Source organism: Carassius gibelio, chromosome B19 (assembly GCF_023724105.1).
Source record: "Carassius gibelio isolate Cgi1373 ecotype wild population from Czech Republic chromosome B19, carGib1.2-hapl.c, whole genome shotgun sequence".
NCBI lineage: Eukaryota > Metazoa > Chordata > Actinopteri > Cypriniformes > Cyprinidae > Carassius > Carassius gibelio.
The window spans coordinates 23,687,920-23,711,669 of record NC_068414.1 but is presented as its reverse complement, the minus strand read 5'-3'; the positions used below and the strand labels follow the sequence as shown (position 1 = coordinate 23,711,669).

The 23,750-nt window shown below is 36.7% G+C and overlaps 1 protein-coding gene and 2 long non-coding RNA genes across 4 annotated transcripts in view; 2 read left to right on the top strand and 1 right to left on the bottom strand.

Moving 5' to 3' along the window:
- Positions 1–23,750, top strand: part of csmd3b (CUB and Sushi multiple domains 3b) — a 403,590-nt gene that overhangs the window by 316,898 nt on the left and 62,942 nt on the right. Inside the window, exons 33-44 of one of the 2 annotated variants that reach the window (XM_052583645.1) lie at positions 291–386; positions 1,334–1,537; positions 8,667–8,791; positions 9,706–9,802; positions 11,173–11,277; positions 12,553–12,671; positions 12,805–12,874; positions 17,893–18,009; positions 18,105–18,314; positions 18,405–18,593; positions 19,906–20,083; positions 22,751–22,896. In XM_052583645.1, the coding sequence (XP_052439605.1) occupies positions 291–386; positions 1,334–1,537; positions 8,667–8,791; positions 9,706–9,802; positions 11,173–11,277; positions 12,553–12,671; positions 12,805–12,874; positions 17,893–18,009; positions 18,105–18,314; positions 18,405–18,593; positions 19,906–20,083; positions 22,751–22,896 (1,656 nt within the window). Of the gene's footprint in view, positions 1–290; positions 387–1,333; positions 1,538–8,666; positions 8,792–9,705; positions 9,803–11,172; positions 11,278–12,552; positions 12,672–12,804; positions 12,875–17,892; positions 18,010–18,104; positions 18,594–19,905; positions 20,084–22,750; positions 22,897–23,750 lie in introns of both variants that reach the window. The other variant, XM_052583646.1, reaches the window with a different exon arrangement.
- Positions 3,429–7,539, top strand: LOC127978760 (uncharacterized). Its single transcript, XR_008158629.1, has 6 exons — positions 3,429–3,721; positions 4,551–4,613; positions 4,943–5,000; positions 5,801–5,895; positions 6,186–6,271; positions 7,070–7,539. It is a non-coding gene; the product is annotated as an uncharacterized LOC127978760 (long non-coding RNA).
- Positions 14,713–16,657, bottom strand: LOC127978761 (uncharacterized). Its single transcript, XR_008158630.1, has 4 exons — positions 16,128–16,657; positions 15,971–16,036; positions 15,149–15,285; positions 14,713–15,033 (listed from the first exon to the last, which is right to left on the bottom strand). It is a non-coding gene; the product is annotated as an uncharacterized LOC127978761 (long non-coding RNA).

Here is a 23,750-nt window from a genome sequence, read left to right as displayed (position 1 = left end):
CATTTACTTCATAATCTGTTTTCTTCACATCTGTTGGACCATCCTGTATTAAACAGAGGCATCCTTCAGTGGCTTTTTAGCAGAAAGGCAGTTATTGCCATTTGATTGAACAGCCACATGAGAGTGTAATATCCGCAAATATACTTCTCTATCTGAAGCTTTTGAAGCCAAAAGAAGCTAAAATTATTCTCAGTGCAGTGCAGTTTTTTATTATTATTAGTTTTTTTTTAATGTACAGATCACTCCAAAATGCAATTTTAAGATTTATTTACTACCTGTCTGTTTTCCAGGCGAGTCGTTGCCCTTGAGTACAGGAAATCAAATAACTATCAAGTTTACTACAGTTGGACCGGAAACTGCCAAAGGCTTTCATTTTGTCTACCAAGGTCAGTTTTCAGCTCTATCAAAAATATATATATTTATATTTACTCTATTTATAAAGACTATTGATAATATATTTGATACTTCCTGGTCATTTCATATCTGGATTTCAAAACATAATTATATAGTAATAATGTATAATAATATATATATATACATTTATTTTAGTGCAGTTGAATGTATCATAATGGTTTGCTGTAGCTTTTCTTTACTAAATGTGGCATGGAATACTAATTTTTTTTCCCAGGGTACAGTATTTAGCGTTTTTACAATGTTATTTTTTTTTATCACTTTGCTTTCTGTTTTGTGTTATGCTCAACACTTCACTTTTTAAATGAAAGCAATAACTACACATTGTTTTAAAATCTTTATGGAGCCACACAGGACCTTAAAATGTAACGTCCTGTGTTTTTCTGCTTTAACCCTCGCCCACACGTCTAAATTTTGGTACTTGGGGAGTCAATCAAACTGACTCAGCTTCTAAGTGACTGAACAACAAGTCCAAAAACCTGTCTGTTCCAGTTTAATTATCATATTCTCCACCTTTTAGACTGATGAGGGTTTTTTGTCATTAAAGATACACAGTTATACACTGTAAGTGTTTGATTTAGTTTATCAGTGATTTAAACTGCCATTTAAAAAGATATCTGCTATGTTACAAGCAAAGGAAACCGGTTGAATCCAGAATTCTTCAGCAGGTCAAGGCCTGACATTTTCAAGTTGTGTTTGTCCACTTACTGTGGATGGTAAGATAGTTTCCAATTCAGTCTGTCTAAAGGAAGATGATGTTTACATTGAATAAAGGTCTTACTCTAACCGATGCCTATGTTATTTATTTATTTTGGATTAAATAAAATTCTGCCGCTATTCCACCTCAAAAGCATTGAACCACAGTCAAGTCGAAAACGAAAAAGCACTCCTTTTATGTTTCTGTTTTACAATCCTGTCACAGCCGTACCAAGGACCAGTGCGACGCAGTGCAGCTCTGTTCCAGAGCCTCGTTTCGGCAAACGCATTGGCAACAACTTCGCCGTGGGCGCATCAGTGATGTTCGAGTGTAACCCGGGCTACACGCTCTATGGCTCCACTGCCATTCACTGTGAAACCGTACCTGATGCTCTGGCTCAGTGGAACGACACGTTGCCCACTTGTGTTGGTGAGTTCAAACCTCGCCAGCCCCTGAGAGCGATGTACAATCGATGTGGTCTTTTGTTTTCACATTTCATTTGGCTGTGTAACCAAGCATAGTTAGCTGAATGATACATCACCCAAAAACAAAATGCAAGGTGAGCAGAGTTAATTAAGCAGATTTCGTTGCAGTTACCACTAGAAAACAGGCTGATGCTGACAAAGCGTCCCTGTGAAAGCCAAAATATCATGATACAAACAGACACCTCTTTAGCTGTTTACTCAAGTTTCAGAGTAATATAAAAGGTGTAAATTTAACAAGCCAGCTCTCTCTGTTTTGCTTGATGGTCTCTCTGCTAGTATTTCTTTCTGTCTCACTGTAGATTTTGGATTGCTATGCAGATATATCTAAGATAAATGTAGTATGACAAGGCCAATCGGCTAGGTAACTTGTGTGTTAAGCAGTCAGGCTAATCAGTTAGTGTCCTGTTGAAATAGCAGACTAAATATGGAATATATATAATAATAATAACTTTATATTATGTGATTTGTGGTGCAATTTAATTTATTATCAGGCACTGAATAGAGTACCTATTAAAGTTTCTTTGAGTCAATAGAATAACTGTTTACTATTTTAATATTTTTAAAATGTAATTTCCTGTGAGGGGAAAGCTGAATTTTCAGGAGCAATTACTCCAGTTTTCAGTGTCACATGATCCTTCAGAAATCGTTCTAATGTGCTGATTTGGTGCTCAAACAATTTGGCTTGTTGTCAGTGTTGAAAACAGCTGTGCTGCTTAATTATTTTTGTGGAGCCCGTGATATTTGATGAATAGGGGAGTTAAAAAGAACAGCATTTTTTTTTTTTTTTTTACTTTTTACTAAAATGTAAACTTTTGATCAATTAAATCCTTGCTGAATAACGGTATTAACAATGAAAACTTTTAAACATTGGTATATATTATGATGTTATCCATTTAAATCTTATCTAAACAAAATCTGAAGTAAAACTTGTTTCCTCCAGTGTTTCAGTACAATAATATGATAGCTAGTGTGTTTTTATGAGTTGCCACCAGACGTTCAAACAGTTGCCAAGACAGTCACAGTCTTTTTTTCATTTTCTTTTTTTCAGGAGCCACACCTCTGTTATGTTCAACCATGCTTATGTCAGACATCTGCTTTATCGTGTCACAGTTTGTTTTATTTCTCTGCTCATCTCGGTGTATTCTGCCTCAAAGGTCAGCTATCTGTGATGCTTCACATGATTACCTGAGCACATGGAGCATTCTATATATCACTGGTTAAAAATGAATGACCCCAAAATTGCAGGGAAGTGAATTTGGTTAATAATTTAGGAATCTGACACAGATATATTGAGCCCTGCTCCATATCTAGCCTCCCTTTTTCTACTCGCTCTCTGTCCCGCTCCTTTTCGGCTTTTTTTTTCCCCCAGCACATCAACGTGGCACATCAATCAGGATGTCCCTACCTGCTCGTAGCTGTTTAAACAAAGTGATTGGCTTTGACCTCTAGATTATCCTCTTGTCCTTGACAGATAGCATCTTACCCAAGCATGGGATAACAAAGACAGTTCTGCCCTGCCAGAGTCAGATAGCAGTCTGTGCTTTGTTATTGACAGATCCAGTCTGTGGCTTCTAGTGCTGCTATAGACAACAGTTGGCAGCACTTCAGCAAACAGGAAAAAAATAGCTTCTTCTGTGGCAGAGATGAGACATTATTTCATTATATATCCATGCTACGTTGTGCTTTTTATAGGTTCTCCTAAAATCTAAATTCTGTCATCATTGTCTTACCCTCCAGTTGTCCCAAATCAGTTTATTTCTTCTGTTAAACACTCTGCTGAAGAATGTTGGTAACCAAACAGTTGATGGTTGACTTACCTGTTTGGTCATCTTCACTCAAAAAAATGAAATCTGGGTGTTGTTCGATAAAAATAAATAGAGCATTTTGAAACAAATAAAATTAATCAGTTTAAGGGATGTACACAATTATTTTAAATCAGTCTGAACTAAATCCATACAACCTTAAAAGAGCTCAATTCATTTGTGTCGAAACAACAAAAAATAATGATTCAAGTCAAACTACTACTATTGCGCATGCGCTGATGACAGGAAATCCACGTGACCTCGTCAGTTATCGCGGGCGCCATTATGTGGTGGAGTCCAGTCTATGGTGGAATGCTGTAGAATTGGTAAGTTCAAAAATCCTTTATTTTCTTTGTCTGCATTGTGCTGATAGAGAGTAAAACTATTTAAATCAGTCAGAATTCAACATTAAGCGGATATTTGACAGCTTATTGGATTATTTGAATTACTCTATTAGTCACATGTTCATACTCGATAAAAACATAGTAAATCGATATAAACGCCTGCATGTATGTACATAATTTAACATTAATGCGGTATTTGCTTAGTTCTAATTCCTGTTGCAAGCGTTATTTTACTAGATTGTTTCAGTTAACGTACTCGGGCTTCTGTTGTTGAGCGTACTGTTAAGTGATGCTTCTGTACAAGTAAAGACGAGAAGACTGCGAATTAATGTAAAAACGAATTAACAAACAATGATGTCAATACAATTATATGCTTGATGTTAATCAACAAGCAGCCAGGCGGCGTGGAATACAGTATAGAGCACATGCGTACTAGGCATGTGTCATTTGACTATGATCGCACAGGATTAGGGTGCACGCGTTGTAATACGTTGTATTATTGTTACAGTTGCTGTAATTGAATGAGAATGATTTAAAGACAATTTGATATTTGTTTGTATGAAATATAATGATCGAAACTTCCCTTCCGGGCAGCATTTACATTTTATATAGATTTCAGTTATAATGCATATTGCATGGGAAAATCAGCCTCGGTTTCGTCGGTAGAGCAGGATCGCCCGTTTTCTTCAGAATTGTTTTGTGTTTGTATATATTATAGTTTTACTGTTGCTGAGCATGTAATAGGTGAAACATCTGTACAGGTAGATACAAGTACACTGCAAATTTATGTAAACATCGTTTTATTTTACAGGTTTTTACAAGAGCTCATTAAATAGCAATCCTATACTTGGGTTATATTCTACTTTTTCACATGGTAAGTTGTATTAAGTATGTTCTTAAATGGGTTTAGAAAAATGGCTCATTATTACTGTAATAAAATAAAGGAAAGTTTAAAGTGTTTTATTAGTGTGTGCTTGGAAATACCTAATGTTTTCATAACCAACATACGAATGGATAATGTAATTTTCTGATTTCATACAATTTGATAGTTATTTTACTATATTGTTTCAGTTATGAAATTAGCCATTTCATTCAGACGACTGCTGCTGAGCAATCTGTAGGAGATTTCTCTGTTCAGGTAAAGATGAGAACACTGCAAATTTATGTAAAAATGATTTTTATATTTTTATTTTTATTTTACAGGTTTACAAGAGCAATAAACAGCATCCCATGCTTGGGTTTTAGTAAACTTTTTCATGTGGTAAGCTGTATTAGTGATGTTCTTAAAGGGTTAGTTCAGCCAAAAATGAAAATGATGTCATTAATTACTTACCCTCATGTCATCCCAAATCCGGAAGACTTTCGTTCATCTTTGGAACACAAATGAAGATCTTTTTGATGATTTCTGAAAGATTTCTGTCCTTTCATGAACAGCGACACAACTGAGACTTTGATGTTTTAATAAGTTCGATGTTCGAAAGTATGATGAACATATTTAATTTAGGTTTTTACTTGCATATAAACATTGATCAGCAAACATCAACGGAAGGTCAACTGAACCTGATTGATGCCCAAAAACAGAAGCTCAGACGTGCTGCGTAACGAGAATGAACCTCATTGGTTCTCACATGTCAAACAAACATGCTTATGCTTCCGTTCACCACAACTGATGAGTTGATGAATGTTTATATGTGAATAAATTGCAAATCTAAATCTGTTCATAATATAAAGCGAGTCTTCAGAGAAATGTGACTTAACCGCTCAATTTATATGGATTCGTTTTATGATCTCTTTATGTACTTTTTGAAGTATCAAAGTCTCAGTTGCATAGCTGTTTATGGAGGGACAGAAAACTTTCAGAATTCATTAAAAAAAAATTTATTTGTGATCCAAAGATGAACGAATGTCTTCGAGCATGACACGAGGGTGAGTAATTAATGATAGAATTTTTATTATTAGTTGAACTTTCATATAGATTGCATGTCCTGTTATATTTGGTTATCGATATGATATTGTCAAATAATCAATGTTTTTGTGTTTTTTTTTTTTTTTTTTTTACAGAACAACAGCGTAGACATGGAAAGAGAATGCATCCTCAAAAAGCACTGTGTGTATACTTAAAGGAGGACCATCTACAGCTGTTCAAGGAGTACAATGTAAGCAACTGCTTTTCTCTTCTTCACTTTTATGTTTACATTAAAATCTAACCGTACCATTCTCTACTTATGGTTCGGCACGCACTTGAACCGCGGTCCACCTCTAATGACGATGCGAGTGCCGTATGCTGCTCTAACGTCTAGTCATGAACGCTGTTGCTATCTTTGTGTAAACAAAACTCATTTAAGCCTTGCTAACTTAAACATTCAAGAGCAAGACGCAAAAGAGAACTGTGAGATGATTTGTGAGTGTGCTCATCCAAAGTGCCCACATGTTTTTTTTTTTTCAGAAAACGTGCAAATACTGAGTTCTCTTTCAAGTCTTGTGCTTCAGAGGCCAAATTCGTACAAAAATTATATCAACATGACCGTCTTGGTGAGTATCCTAGCAAACATAGTCTGTTATGTCTTAAGTGAAGTTTTATTAAAAGAGAAAGACATTGTATGTGTAACAGTATGTACTGGATCGTCAAAAAAACTATTCTCACTGCCTGTGTTTTTAATGTTAAATCACACAAGAAATGACAAAGAAATTACTAACTAATCTTGACTGAATAGCTGATGTTACTTCAATAATGATTAATCTTTAATTTATTCAGTAAAGATAATATGCAGTGTTTTATATTTGATTATCCATTTTCTGTACCTAAGGGGAAGTCGGGGCCTAATGGTTAGAGAGTCGGACTCCCAATCGAAGGGTTGTGAGTTCTAGTCTCGGGCCGGCAGGAATTGTAGGTGGGGGGTATGCATGTACAGTTCTCTCTCCACCTTCAATACCATGACTTAGGTGCCCTTGAGCAAGGCATCGAACCCCCAACTGCTGCAGCATAAATGGCTGCCCACTGCTCCGGGTGTGTGCTCACAGTGTGTATGTGTGTGTGTTCACTGCTCTGTGTGTGTGCATTTCGGATGGGTTAAATGCAGAGCACAAATTCTGAGTATGGGTCACCATACTTGGCTGTATGTCACTTCACTTTTCACTTTCACTAAAAAAAAACTACTGTTAGATATCTGAAAAAAACTGAAAAGCACTGTTTATTTTATTTGAATCTTTGATCTATTGTATTTATTTGTAATGTTGCTTGTAGTTTGATTATTTGTTCTTATTAATTGTTCTTATTAATTTTTATTTTACAGTAGTCCAATTTTACCACATTTTATTTGTCTTGCCCAGGATTGCGACTGGATGAATGCTAAAGAAGCCATAGATCAGATGGTAATGGGGATCTACATCGTCCAATCCATAGACGCCAACCAGGAGATAAACCTGTGGACGTTGGTATCCTGATTGAAGGGACCGAGGTTCTCTGCTCTTTGAAGAACGTGTAGCAGTGGCCATGCTGTTTGGACTTACTTACGCCTTGAACCTCAGCTACCCACAAGAACTCAAGGCTACATTTGAGGTCATCCAGAAAGTGTTCTTTATCTTGGATGGACAAAAACTTTCACTAAAGGTACCAGCCCTTAAGAACAAGATGTTGGAGTAAGTTACCTTACGTGTGTATTCTCAAAAGACTAAATCTTGACTCTAGCTGTGCATATACATTGAAATATAATGTTGTTCATCTTGGATGATATTTTTTTGTATTTTTTTACCTGAAAATTTGCCTTGAAATAAGAATAAAGAGAAACTTTTGACATTCACTTTGAGAACATTTTATTTGTGCAGTAAATTACATTTTGATAGACATGTCAACAATTAAACATTTGTTTGATGTAAATAAAGTTGTACAATTAACTTAACGATAGTAGTTGACACAATATTTCTGGTTTTCTAAATTAAGTGATTAAGATTAATTGGCTCAACAAGATTAAATAGTTTATAGATAAATACGATAATATGATTCAAATGAAAATGATTTGATCTTGTTGGTTCAAAATGAATTTTGCTCTTGGGTTCCATTTGCCTAAATTAAGTTGAGACAACACCATTCAAATGTGTGGAAATAGGTGTCATAATTATATTAAGTTAGACCAACGATTTATTTTTTTGAGTGTTTGTATTTTGTGTTCAACTGAAGAAACTCAAACTGGTTTGGAACAACCTGAGGGTGAGTAAATGGTGACAAACTTTTCAAGAATCCTATCAGATATTGATGATTTGTCATATATTTTACAAATAGGTGTTGTGCTAAACGAAAGACTACAGTGCTCGAGGAGGATATGGAACAAATGAGGAGTTTACTAAAGGAAGAAGGCGAATACAGACAATATATTACGTTAACAATACGATGTGATACGATCCTATCCGATCTCAGGTTAACATTCACATACAAATGCACATTCAATCACGGACGAGGAGGAACTGACCAGAACGGGTATTTGAACACACATAAGGTAATGAGGGAACTGGAGACAGGTGGGGAATAATCAATTAACCAAAACAAGGAGGAAGGTGACCAAATAAGGGAACACAAAGTTCATAAATGTAAAAATATACATCCATTGCTATATTTCTGTGCTATAATACAATGAAATTTTTCATCTTATTATAATTATTATTTTTTGTTTACCTAAATGAAACCTTAGTTGGAAGCTGATTACAGGAGCATAGCAACACCTACTCAGTATCAGTTTTAAAAAAACAAGTATATTTTTAAAGGCGGGAAGGCATCAAGGCCTAGTCGTGAGTAATCATACAGCAAAGCTAGCTTTGATTATTCATCAAAAGTTGCTTCTCTTTTGTACCTAGGTTGATGAATTCCTTCTATTTAATTGAAAGTTAAAGCTCATTGTGACACACTTTCCTGTCTTTTGATTCGTCGTTGCAGTGCCTTGCGGAGGGATACTGACGATGCGTAAGGGGACCATTTTGTCCCCGGGTTACCCGGAACCCTACGATAACAATCTCAACTGTGTGTGGAAGGTGTCTGTTCCTGAGGGAGCTGGAATCCAAGTGAGTGGAGGAGCTTGTTTGAAGTTCCTCAAATTAAATGTTCCAGACAAGAAGTGTCAGTGATGGAAAAGTTTAAACTACAATAAAGGGAATTCTTAATGTCTAATTAATTATGCATAAAGGCAATGTTTAATTTAGAAATGATGTGGAGTACAGTTCTACAAACTTCAGTGGCAGTTTGTTTCTTCACTTTCCCTGTTTTTTCTGATCGTAGTAATTTTGTTGATGAAGCATTACGTGTTTACACTGGACCCAAGCAGCTCATCTCCAAAAAATAAATAAATAAATAAAATCACTCTCATTGTGTGTTGTAATCAGGGAAGCTGTCTGCACCAGAAGCATCTGTTGTAGTGTGCCTTCACTTCTGTTGACAGTTGCCCAGTTTCTATTTTTAATGCTGCATTAAAATAATATTCTTAATGTGGATTGTTTTGCTAATAATATTCTTCAGTATATATTTAAATGACTTCCACAATTATGTCAAAGCCATTTAAAGTCTCTGTAGTCTCTGTAGTCATAGTCTCTAACTACGTGTTGTAGCAACCATTGTATTGAAACAGTGTAAAATTCACACCTATACTTCTGTTCAGAATATAGTAACAGTAATATTGTAAAATATTATTACAATTTAAAATAACTGTCCGTTTTAATTTATTATCTATTTATTTATTTATTTTATTTCTGGGTCATCATTACTCCAATCTTCAGTCTCACATGATTCTTCAAAAATCATTTTAATATGCTGGTTACATGCTCAAGAAACCCTTTATTATTATTAACGGTTACATTTACTGTTACTATATTAAAACCATATGATTACCTGTACGATTTTATTTTAGATTTACTGCTCCTGTAGCTTGTGTTCTTCTGTTCTACCACTTCTAACTCATTTGCTTGCTTAATTTATAAATCAGATCCAAGTTGTGAGTTTTGCCACGGAACATAACTGGGATTCTCTGGATTTCTATGATGGCGCAGACAACAATGCACCCAGACTGGGCAGCTATTCAGGTGAGGGTCCAGCTACTGGAAAATACACACTTTTCCCTGTTTTGAGGTTGATATCTCTTGCCTGCACATACATATTTTCTTTCACTCCAGAGGACCCTCATCGTTATATAGCAGGGATTCCCAAACTTTTTTCCCCCCAGCTTTTACAACATTGTAATATTTTAATATTTAATATTTCCACACTTTAATAAGTCAGTTAATGGTCACAGGACATGCAGGTAAACAAATAAGATATTTCACATTTTTGTATGTTTTATTTATATTTTGATTATTTTAATTTAACATCATATTTAATTATTCATAAGCTCACAAGTTTGGGGGCTAGAAATAGACTAAAGATTGGACTAGTGTTGCTGTGGATAGAGGTAATTTTTGTAATCATAAGTAATGCGGTTGGTTGCACAGCGTCCCCTGGTGAACGTTATTATTCTAAAATATCTCACGGCTGATTGCCATTATTGACCAATTAGAATCAGGTATTCCAGAAAACCATATAATAAGCTTGTGTTATTCAGGTCTTAATTAACATTACAGGAATATTACATTAGGAGTAATGGAATGCCTCTATCCAAACAAAATGATCTTTGCTCTTAGTCTTTACCAAAAATGAATTAAAATGAAAACATCAGAGATTCCTCGCCAGAACTTGATATCATTAATTAAGTCACACCTTGAAGAAAGTCAATCGTTTGTAATTTTTGGAGCCAGGAAACTTGGAGGAGGCACATCATGCTGTTTTTGGCTAGCTAATTAATTGCTATGTCTGGCAGCACATCTAATGGGCACTGCACCTCACCACTCAGCACTTTATTTGTTTGTAAACAGTGCGGCCAGAAAAAATGTACTGATGCTAACAGCTTGTCATTGCTGAGCCCTGATGGCTTAATGGTCTTCTTGTCATCAAGAGATGGTGTACAGTGCTTGGAACAGTGTTTCTGGACTTTTCCTGGAGGATGGGAAACACTGCTTTATTGTGTCCTGTTGGGAGCTGTGACTGTCTTGCTTTCAGGGACAGTCAAGGTTTTTATGGCTGCACTGCGGGAGCAGTAATTGAGATGGTTCCAGCAGCTCAGAAGTTGACCTAAGAGTTTAACTGAACGGCTGGAAATATTTAAAACACCGAGGGTCCAGTGTCACAATACAGATGTTAACAGGTGTACCAAAACTTTTCATCACAGCATGGACATTTAAGATTTTCCCATTAATGAAAGTCTTTTGATATGCTCAGAATGTCTTGCTTGGTAATCCACTTTATCTGTTTCTTATTTCAACCCTAGCTAATGTGATTTTGACTGCAAAAGTAAAGAATTACAGGTTTTCATAATCTTCTGCTGTCCACTGCATGCATAACACAGTTTCTTCTTTATCAGGAACCACCATTCCTCAGCTCCTGAATAGCACATCTAACAACCTCTACCTGAACTTTGTGTCAGACATCAGTGTGTCAGCAGCAGGCTTCCATCTGGAATACACAGGTACGACACAACAGCAGCGTAACAACAGTACTCTATTGATTCCTTTCAAATGACCGAATCCAACAGGGCACTCTGTGTTAAATAAAGCCTGCATGTTCAACCCCACCCTATACCTTGACCTTTTGGGAAAGTCTTTAGATTTTCAATTTTCTGTGCACGTAATGTGTATTGAATGAATTAATGAATGGATAGATGGATAGACAAATTAAAATATGGGTGGATGGATGGACAAATAGATGGATAGATGGACCATAGTTGGATGGACAATAGAAAGGCACAATAGAAAGAGAGTCACGGATAAATGGATGGATAGACGGACAGACATATGGACAGATGGCTGGACAAATGGCAGATAGACAGGCACAATAGAAAGACAGACAGATGGATGTATAGGATGGATGGATGGATTTACAAATTGCCGATAGACAGGCACAATAGAAAGACTGGTAGATGGATGTAGGGACAAATGACAGATATGAATAGATAAAAGGATGGATAGAGGGACAAATGACAAACAAGCACAATAGATAGATACGATATAAAGACTCGCGGATGGATGGATGGACGGAAAAATGTCAGAAAGACATGTACATTAGATAGACACAATAGAAAGATGGATGGATAGATGGATTGAGGGATGGATGGACAGACAAATGGACATGGATGGACAAATGGACTGATGGATGGATGGGTGGACAAATAGACATGGATGGACAGATAAAAAATGGAGGAGGGATAGTTAGCAGATAGATAGGCACAATAGATAGACACAATAGAAAGACAGACTTGTGGATGTATGGATGGATGGATGGATGGATGGATGGACAAATGGCAGATAGACCTAAATAGACAGACACAATAGCTAGACAGACCCAAGAGGCAGTGACGGATGAATGGATAGATAGATACAACAGATAGAAATCAAAGGGGAGAATGGCAATGAAAAAAGAGGAGGTCCCAGCCAATAGATATATTTTTATACAAGAATTTGGGAAAATGATCTGTATGGCTTCAGGTGCTGAGCCAGAGAGAGACACCTGTTCCACACAAAACAGAGCCAGATTTACATCCATAAAATAATTAGCCAGAAAACAGTCCTTCTAACCATGTTTTCATATACCAGCACACCAAATCCTCACAGGCTTGCTGAAATACATCCTTTTAGGAGTTCGGCAACCTAAAGTCTTTTGCACACAGCAGCTGTCAGTGTTATTATGTGGATTTTTTATTTTTTTTTATAAATCAGATTATTGCAGCGGTTTTGTGTGTTTACAGCTATTGGCCTAGATACATGTCCAGAGCCTCAGACTCCAACCTATGGGATTAAAGTAGGGGATCGATACATGGTGGGAGATGTTGTCATGTTCCAGTGTGAGCAAGGATATTCTTTACAGGTGAGGCCTGTGTGTAGTTTAAAACAGACTTATTTTTTGCATTGATCACTTCTTCGTAAACAGCTTTGTCATATATTCCTGCGAGCACAGTATTTATGATTTGAAAATATTGATCTGTTTTGTTTTCATCTAGGGAAATGCTCATATCACATGTATGCCTGGACCAGTGAGAAGGTGGAATTATCCAGTACCTCTTTGCCTCGGTAAGGTCTTATGAAATGGATTGTGGAAGATTGTGTTTCTCAGTTTCAGATTCCCTTTCATCAGCAGTTGAATAAAAGGCTGTAGGATGGGTTATGTGAGTTTAGCCTGAAGTTTGATTCATCATCTCCACCTAAATTCTTCTCCTGTCCCAGCAGGTTTTATTTAATTCCATTCCTAAAATGCAGAGTGTGGCAGAGTTTTCGATCACACTATAGAATATTGTGATGGATTATCTGGTGTTTATTTATGGGGCCGTTTTTAAAGTGAAAGCCAACTAGAGCTTTTACGTTTCAGTGTTTGCATTCATTTTTCAACTGTTTTGGCCTCAGCCAAGCTGAAAATTCTGAAATACCCATCTTAATAATTTACCACCCAGCTGCTCGTACACATTCTGAATGCAAGACTTTTTTAACACTCCTTTCCGGGTGCTTTCTGCTCAACTCAGAGGGCAAAGACATCTCTTAGCCTGAGTTACATGTGTAAATTTTTTGTCACTGCCAAAACCTTTTTCCAAATAAATATCAAGCTTTTTTTAACACAAACATGACCAGTAAAGCATTTAGATACACTTGTTTTTCAACAACGTAATAATCTGTGAATTGTTTTATTCTTGCTGTTATTTTAGGGAAGATACAGCTAAGACTATAGAATACCCAAGACGTGACACTTGAATCGTTTTGAACAGGGAAAAATGCAACGCTTAATATGACTGCTCAATCGCAGGAAGCCACGCCTTCTGAATGAAAGAGCCAATCACTATTCAGTAAAGTCAGTGTGTTACTGCAGCTTCCGTTAGAAGTCCCCGTTGCTATATAAACAGTCGGTGCTCTGAGATGCAAGTATCCCAGAGTGCAGTCTGGATGATGGGGCGGGGCGACACGTTGGGGCGGAGCGACACGTGTCGCCCCGCCCACCTCAGCGGTTATTGGTTTATGATTAAGATGAGCTTATTGGTGTACAGATGAGTGACGATTTTACAGCTTATTGGTATAGAGAATTATGACGCTATTAGCAGGATTGGAATGCGGAAGTAGACACTAAGATGAATAAACGTTTAATATAAATTAAAAAGTGAATATACATGTTGTGTTTTTGCATTTATTGTTGCATTTCCACAACATCCCGTATAAATACAAAGAGTTTTGGATTACGACGAACAGAATAAAAATAAATGGTCTACTCCCTCAATGGCTGTAGTGTAGACGCTACCTCGGCATTACTTGCTGGTTTGAAAATGACACGGCAATATTATGCGAAGTATGGTTATGTAGATAGTCATGGAGTACCTTGATTTATATATTCAAATAATATATACATACATATATGTGTGTGTGTGTGTGTGTGTATATATATATATATATATATATATATATATATATATATATATATGTGTGTGTGTGTGTGTGTGTCGTGTGTGTAACAAATTGTCACCAGTCTCTGAACGTCACCAATAATATTCTGAACATTCCCTTGGCCCCTACGAAAATTTACTATGGTTCTGCTACAGTAACTATAGTAAAACTATGGTGTTTTTATAATTACAGCTCACAGTAATTAATGTGCCAACAAATATTTTTACTACAATAAATCCATGGTTACTTTTTGCAAGGAAGGAACTATACAGGTTCTAAAGAACTTGCCCCAAAACACTTGTTACTTTCTGTTATTTGTTTTCTGAACTGCACTACTGAAAACCTCATTAATCCTCACAATCCTGTCACAACTAAACTAAAAATCCATTATGAGCAATGCATAGCAAATCATGTTATCATCAAATATGAGAAACCTTAAAGAATGATAGACTGATGTAAATGACTGAAACCTGTTGTCATGCACGTGTTTTCCATAGCTTTTTTATTAAAACATTATACAGTGCAAAGTTTAACTTTAAATTACATCAATTAATAATCAAAACCAGTTGATCTCAGCCCATTCTCTATTTCCCTTCAATGAACTTAACACACAAATGTGTTTCATGCCGCAAAAAAAAAAAAAAACAGTCCTTGGAACAAAATCCTGTGTAAACAAAAGCCCAGAAGATCACCACGCCGGTCTCTTCCCTTTACCCTGGTGGGTTAAAGCATTCCCTGATGCTGTACATCCGTCTGAACTCGTTCCGGTCAGGAGACAGGAGGACAATTCTTCCAGTTGGCCACAACTTATAGTGTAAAGACAAAATACAGGAAAGATAATAATAATAATACAAAAAAAGTTTAACAGCCTTCTACTACAAAATTCAATTGGAGAATGAGCATTAAACGGGGAAATCTTACTGTCTAGCCAGGCAAACTGTGCCGCTTTCCGAAAAACTTCGGAGCACATCCCGAAACCATCTGCAAATCAGAGAAAGTGTCAAATATGCAGAGTCACCCGCCGACAAAATAACTTCCCTGAGGATTTCCAGTGGAAGCTGTTGAATCAAAAACATACATAGGTTTATTTATATATGTATATAAAAGTTATTAAACATTATATAAACACTGAATACAGACAACCTTGCTTTAAAACTCTCATTAAAAACTCTATAGATTGTTGTCACAACTGCATACTCATTCTTTTATAATAACACTAATAAAATGTTAATATATACAGTACTGTGCAGAAGTATTAGTGTTAGTATTTTCACATTGAAAAAAAACTGTTTTAAGCCAATTATTTATATCTTTTGCTGTTGTGTGTCAGTAGGATATATTAGTTTACATTTCCACACATTCATTTTGCCATTAATTGTAATAATCCAGTGAGATATTTGTATATATTTGTATGCATGATCCACATGAAGATCTTTTACATTGAATATAAATATTTCTATCTTATATGGTGAACAAAATCCACATTAGATCGCAAACTTTAGTTATTTAAAAAACTTGCTGCTGTCTGAAAATGAATTAAGCTGAATTTTTTTTAAATGTCTTTGATGCTGATGTTAACTGATAGTTATATATTAAATAATCCACAGTATTGACCAATATAGTACTTGTACATAATACCAATTTCATATCTGAACAACTATGTAGCTGTAATAACTAAAATACCTCTGCATGTACACACATATGTAATTATTAGTTCTTAATGAATGTATGTGCACAAATAACCTGCTTTGCTGGACTCTGCCTGAAGACATGGTGAATGGTGAAGTTCCTCCCCTCAGTGGATGAGCTCTAAAAGAACAAATGTCAAGATGTATATTGTATATTGCTAGATATAGTACAGAGTAATGTTTCATGTAGCAACATTCAAACAGCTACATACATTTGCGGAGTAAAGCTGTCCAGGAGAACAGAACACCACCACCTCCTGATCATGTCATCCTGAAAAATAATAATAATAATAATATACACACAAAAATCATGCATGTCTGTTCAAATAACTTGACAAATGTGATGCCATACCTCTGTAAAATCGAACCTATGAACTAAAGCCATGTACAGAGTGTACTGTTACAATCCACAAAGAACAATAAAATGAGCAATTTATAACAATTATTAACAAAAATTATTCAAATTGAACGTACCATGGATAAATAAATGATCGAACATCGCATTTCATATTATAAGATATTTACACAACCACTTTTACTCACCTCAAGCAATCAACGGAATAGCGTTATTACTCTGCTGCTGTAGTTGCCACCGTTCTGTTTGTTTCAACACAAACTGCCCCCTGCTGGCTCGGATGAAAATGTCAAAGGCGGGGAAAACAAATATGGGCGGGGCGACACGTGTCGCTCCGCCTCGAAGTGTCGCCCCGCCCCATCGTCCAGACTGCACTCTGGGGTTACTCCTGAGATGTGCACTCAGGACTGAGCATGCGTACTGGCTGATCTAGCCTGAAAAAAAAAAGCTTTTTATAACAATATCTGAGCAAAAGAAACAACTTTTATGACACAGTGGTTGACAGATTTCATTGGTAATTTCAAATATAAAATTTAATTGTAAGCTTAGTGAACGGTTTTCGAGAATTCGATGTTTCCCCACTCAAAGTGATAGGAGCTGCACTTGCATGCCCGAAAGGTGTTTCAAAGATGGCCGCTTAGTGACGTGACTTGCCTTAAAGGGACTTTGGTTACAGTCATTGTTCACAAACATATATTTAGAAGGAAAAAAAAACTTAAAATCTTGGCTAAACAAAGGGGCCAGAGTATCCCTTAGTACAGCTGATATTTTGCCCGTCTGTAACTCTTCTCCTTGTAAAATGCCAAGCTGATGGGCCAGACATTTCTTTCCCTTCCACTGCATCATCCTATCCCATTTATAGCCAGCAGTGTGGCCAGCAGGCTTTCCTACAAGACCAAGTTTTTGGTCTTTGGTCTTTTTCCTCAGATCAGTTCATCACTGATCAAGGGCACCTTGTTTATCTTTTATATTGCTTTGGCTCATGTTTGAGTTGGCTATCCGTTGACCTGCCCAATTCCCTTTGCATCCTGTTTGAAAGAAGTTGGAAGGAAGTTTCTACTTCTGATATATGCAGCAACATTGTCCAGCTCTCCTGTGCCAAAACTAGACCTCACATCCAGGACTATTAGCTGTGACCTACATAAAACTGTTGCAATCACGACTTTAAACCCCAGAAGTGTTGGTGCTTTTTATCATGTTGCTCATGCCTCTGTAAGAGACAATAGCTTTTGTTTTTGTGCCAAGCTAATAGACTGCAGATCAGAATTTATTTTATTCCAAAATGTTTATTTCTGTTTAAGTGCTTCTCTGCTCCTCTATTTTGACTCTTTCTTTCTTTTTTTTAAGCAACAGTTTAATCTAAGAGTAAATGAAATGTTAAGGACTAAACACAAGGGACTTGACGTAATATATGTAAATGGGATTTCTCTTGCCAACTGCAGATTTTACACTACTTTTGATCTGCTACAGTCATTTAGCAGTCTGACGCCCATCTTCTCAGAGTCAAACAAGCTTTATTGGCCAAGTGAGATCACATGCACAAGGATTTTTTTTTTTCTGGTTTACAGGAGCTCTTTCATTTTTGCTGTATAACAAGTAAATCTTTATCTGTATATTCACAGCTCAGTGTGGTGGAGCCATGACAGAGGTTAGTAGAGTAATTCTGAGCCCTGGTTTTCCTGGCAACTACCCAAGTGGTCTGGATTGCACTTGGACGGTCACCCTTCCCATTGGCTTCGGTACGTGCATGTCATTAAACTGTGTAGGAGTGAACTACAGAATTTAGTGACTCTAGGTCTTTATCAGTGTCACTTACTGTGGTCAACATGTTAAGGAATCCACGTGCAATTCCTGAACTTCTCCACCGAGGCAATCCACGACTACCTGGAGATCCGAAGCGGGCCTAGTGAGACTGGTACAGTGATTGACAGGTTCAGTGGGCCGCAAGTTCCCGAGTCGCTCTTCAGCACCACCCATGAAACCAGCTTCTTCTTTCACAGCGACTATTCCCAGAATAAACCTGGATTTCATATTACATACCAAGGTAAGACTTTGAACATTTCCCACGATCCATTAGGTGTCTTATTATTGAGTTATTTGCATTCATCCTCCTCAATTGTTTGTTTTTCTTCAGCCTATCAGCTGCAGAGCTGTCCTGACCCCCGACCTTTCAGGAATGGTATCGTAATAGGCAGTGACTTTAGCGTGGGCATGACGGTGTCTTTCGAGTGCTTACCTGGTTACTCTCTCATTGGCGAGACCTCTTTAACATGCCTCCATGGAATCAGCAGAAACTGGAACAACCCTATACCACGCTGTGAAGGTGGATAATATTAAAATTCTTTATGCACCAGATTTATTCACTATTGAAATTGAATGACCTTAGTGCTTCACGCATGCAACTGCTCACTGTAAGTTATTATGAAAGTGTCATCAGTTGCTTACAGCTGATGAGATAATACCAAGCTCACGAGTGAGATTTATTGCCTTATCTCAACAATATTACTAGATGATGCGTGATGTTAAACAGCGCCACACATCTCTATGGTGAGAACAAATTCTCAATGGCTCACTAATCCACATTATTTCCCAGAGCACAGTGAGGTGATGTCAAACAGAGCGATCACAGCTATGAGATGAACTTCAGGAGATAAAACCTTTAAAGATGCACTAGGTCATTTTGTTCTTGTTTCGCCAGCTTCTGTTAGTCGACATGAAGCAGCCTTGGACTCTGTTCTGACATCTGTTGGCTGAGATTGGAACTGGCAGATTTGTTCTGAAATGTCTTAAAATTGACAAATAATTTTTAAATAGAAAATAAAGCCATTGTTGTTAAAGTAGATTCCCAAATGTTTATAAAATAAAGAATCTAGGCATGTTTTGAATGAAGATGTAACTAACAGCGATATTTGCCTAGATATATTTAACAGAAACATTTTTTCAAACAGAGACTTCCATATATATTTTTCAGGGATGACACGAATCAGTGATTTTATTTGATTCATTGAAATGGACAATGTGATTCACTGGAGCACGGAAATTGTTTTTGCTACTGATTTTTACATCAGTGATATCAAAGTGAGGAAGAATCATAAAGTAAACTTCTTAACCAAATGAAATGTATGTTAAAATCATCGCAATATTCATGGTGCTACTTTATTTTATTTTAGCAGAAAAACAATGCAACTATTTCATGAATATTCAGTATACTGTATATCACACAGTTGTAGTGTGGATGCAGAATCATGTTATAAAAATAATGTTTCTTTTTCTGATACCTTTTATTAAGTGCAGTTTTCATAGTATTTTTCACCTGATATTAATTTATTCTGGGGTTTACCAATATAAAATTTAATTTAAAGTCATGCATTTAGCAGACGCTTTTATCCAAAGCGACTAACAGTGCATTCAGGCTATCAATTTTTACCTATCATGTGTTCCCGGGGATTCGAACCCCCAACCTTGCACTCGACAGCACAGTGCTCTACCAATTGAGCTACAGGAACACTAAAAATATAAAGAAATATAAAGTGTGGAGACATTCATTAGATCATGTAATCTAGCCATGTCACCCTCACTGATATAAAACCAGCCATGTGTACCTTAAATTAACTTATTTTCTGTCTCCCCAAAAGCACTGTGTGGTGGAAACATCACTTCCATGAACGGCACCATCTTCTCACCGGGTCACCCAAATGAATACCCCAACTTCCAGGACTGTGTGTGGAGTGTCCGGGTGCCCCCTGGAAACGGCATCTACATCAACTTCACTGTCCTCAGCACTGAACCCATCTACGACTACATCACTGTGTGGTAAACTCTCATAGGGAATATTTGACACATGTCATGATGACCTTATTAGGAATCAGTTAAAGCTCATCAGTGTGTGCTAAATTATAATAGTGCTGAAGAAGTAAGAGAGATGGGACTGCACATGCAGATGAAAGAGCCACAAGAACTGAGAGCCATTTGTGACCACACTCCAAACGTCCTTCAATGTAAGACACTCACTCGTGTGTGCAAGACCGTTCCTCCGAAAAGCCTCTAAGCACACTTTTTCATGTCTGTGGAAGGAAATCGTCCTTTAAATCTCCACAGAACACTTTTAGGACTACCTGCCATCTCATTTGCTTGGTTAGGCATCTCAGTATCTCTCCATTTGAAAAGTAGTTATAGAAATTGCCTTTGCACAGTTCCTCAAGTCAGGAGACAATTTTCAGAATTCAATTCTGTTTCGCTTCTGGGGTCCCTAATGTGGTATCTTGTTACGAAAATGGAAACTTCACACTTGTTTTGTTTGACTTTGTCTGGTCTTGGATGATTCTAGAGGTGCCACCAAACTGCACATTAGCTAACTATTTAAATCTATGTTTAGATACAGATTTAATATTTCAGTGTAGATTAAAAAAAAATGTTTTCGTTCTATTTATCATTAGTATGTCTTCATATTATAATTACTCAAAAAAAGAATTTTCATATAAGCATACAGATTTTTCTTATCATCTTATTATATTAAGAAAAATGTACACTTCACCTTCAGTTTACCTTAATTATCATGTTCAAAAGTTTGCATATGTTTGGTTTGTGGGCATAAATGACTTTCTGCAGCTTTTTGTAACAGTTGTGCATAATTTCCCTTCTGAGCTTTGTCTCTTTAACCTTTCAGGAAAGACTTTTTGCTAATTGGGTATACTTCATTTTATTTGCTTTCTGTAGCTATTGGTTTTGGCCTCCTCATGGAAATTAAGCCCATTTGTTTTGGTGTTTTAGACTCCAAAGGGAGTGTGTGTCTTCAAACAAGAAGAAACATCTCTTGAGGTTTGGCAGGCTTAATATGAGGAATAATTAAACAACAATACAGATTTTATACTTTAAATTCTTCTAGGCTTCCGAATGTAAGCGACTTTTGTAACACAGCATGCAACTTTTAAAAGTTTTGGCATATATCTATTATTAGATATATGATTCTGAGAGACAAAGTCACAGATAACAGCAGGCTTTAGCCTGATTTTGTGTCCTTACAGAGTTAGTTAAGGCCAATTGGATGTTCAGAAGACCAGAGACTTTTGACTAATTGTCTTTCACATCGTTGTGACACCCAGTTGCGGGGGAGATAGAATAATGCATTGAAAGAAACCCAGGATAAATTCAGTAATTAATGTCAGCTGTTCACTTTTCACATCAGAGGTCCCTCTTGTTTAAGAAAAATTCCAGAGGGTACTTTTATTTATTAATAGATTCTGCATAACCTACACTCACCGTTAAATGTGTTAAATAATGCATTTTTACCACAGATAGAGGTTACATTATTATTGCATTTTTCTTACTTTTTTGCTCTGTACAATCTGCAATTACGATTGCATTTATGTTTCATGTTGCAGTGCTACAGTCTGTCCCAAAAAGTGCTTGACAACGTGCTCTACTAAAATTTGCGAAACAAACTTGCGAACAAGCTTCTGTATTTCTCTCTCTGGGTGCTCCGTCGGTTCCTCAGTGTGCTGCTACTAGTGACCATCTCATGCATCATAGGTGACCTAGATAAAGCAGTGTCTTCTGGTTCATTAGTCCAGCTCTATCGTTCATGTAAGAAACAAAGACTTTATGCATTTCTGCTGGGCTGGCCTAATGTAAAGACAGCAGCAGATATGGCATGAAGTTAGCTTAATAAACTACAAGACACAGAGAAATAACTGGCTGTTTTGGAATGCGCTTCTCGCTTTTTCTTGAAGTCAATAATAGGGAAAATATTGCTGTCTCCGCTTAAAGCCCCATTTAAGACAATATGGCTCATAAAAGCAGCGTTCAGCGATGTACTGCAGCAGAAATCAGTCTTAAACTATGAAGCACATAGTTTATTTACTCTCAGTGTAATTGCAGAGTCATTATTTTGCTGGACCACTAGGTTAAAGTCATGTTTTAGGGACTTAAGATTCATAAAGCAATTTTAAGTGATAAAGCGCAGTGGAGATGAGTCATAAAATGTTTAATTTATTTACTCTATGTGTAACTGCAAATCCTTACTGGGTGTTTTGGACCACAAAAAAAATGAATTTGCACTTACTATGTTTTTTTTTTAGACCCTGCTTTAAATGCAGAAAGTATATTTAATGGTATTCCCACTTATAAAGCTTTTTTTCCATTTTGTTTTAATTCATAATTTAATGAATTACTACATGTTGCCACGATCAACAGAAAAAACGTTTAACAAGTTCCATTTACCGCCAACAATAACTGTGCCAATTCAAGGCAGAATGTATAATGAGCTTAATTTTTCTAGAAAAGATGTGTACTTGTACTGAAAAGAGTGGCTATGACTTAATTTTAACACTAAGGCTTCATTTATAGTAGATTGCAGGTGGGTTTTGTGCTGAAACAACTTTGTTTCCAAGCCCATTACATAAGTTGAGCTAGGTCTAAGTCACGAGATCAGTCATTCTGGATGTAGGTTTGTAAATCTCGCTTCATTTCTGTTTTTTGCAGGGATGGTCCTGACCAGAGTTCGCCCCAGATCGGTCAATTCAGTGGTAACACAGCCCTGGAGTCTGTCTACAGCACATCCAATCAGATCCTCATCAAGTTCCACAGTGACTTCAGTGGAAGTGGTTTCTTTGTGCTTAGCTACCATGGTGAGATGCCACTTCAGGTTGAATGCATAGACATGTTTTACCAGTCTGTTTAAAACCGGTTTGATTCAATAAATATGTCATCACTGTGTAATTTCAGTCCCTACCAGGCATTTAAAGTGGCTTACATATGCACTGATCATATTGATTTGAGGCAGGCTGCTGACTAGTATTTATAGTTTATTACATGCTTTCATATTGATCCTTGGCCCGTGTCAGCTGTCACCTGAGATGCATTGAAAGAAAATGACCATTTCAGAATGTGCGTCACACCAACCATCTCAAGGTTGTCTATAATGCTCGCTGATTAGTCTAGTTTGTATATTTTCCATTTTGTTTCTCTAAATCATTTTTTTTACTCATGCTCATTTTAAAAACGTATAACTTTCTTTTTGCTGTGTAACACAAAGGCAAAGATTTTGAAGAATATTCACACTGCTTTCTTCCATCCTGTCCTTAAAGTTGCTTTATGCTCCAGAGCAAATTGTTTCTCGACCTGTCTTTCATGGATTGAACTGCAGATACATTTTCCATCTGCAGATATTTTAGTCTGTGATGCGCATACATAACAAAGAGAAAGTTGATCATCTATATTTACTCAGATTTGCCCTGGGAATACCCCGGTCCATCATAATGAGTTTAGCTTTGATTCCATTTGATTCTGAGTAAATGGGACACAGAGCCTGAAAGACAAACTTTATTTCCACCAACTGCTTTGATATGAATTAGTCAAAATTACCATCCATTAAACTCAAATATTCATCTAGTATTTAGTATGTTATCTAATCATTTTAGGGCTCTGTCGAGTCTGCCAATCTGCTCTCTGATGTCGCATCCTCTAGTGTTTTAAAGCCAAT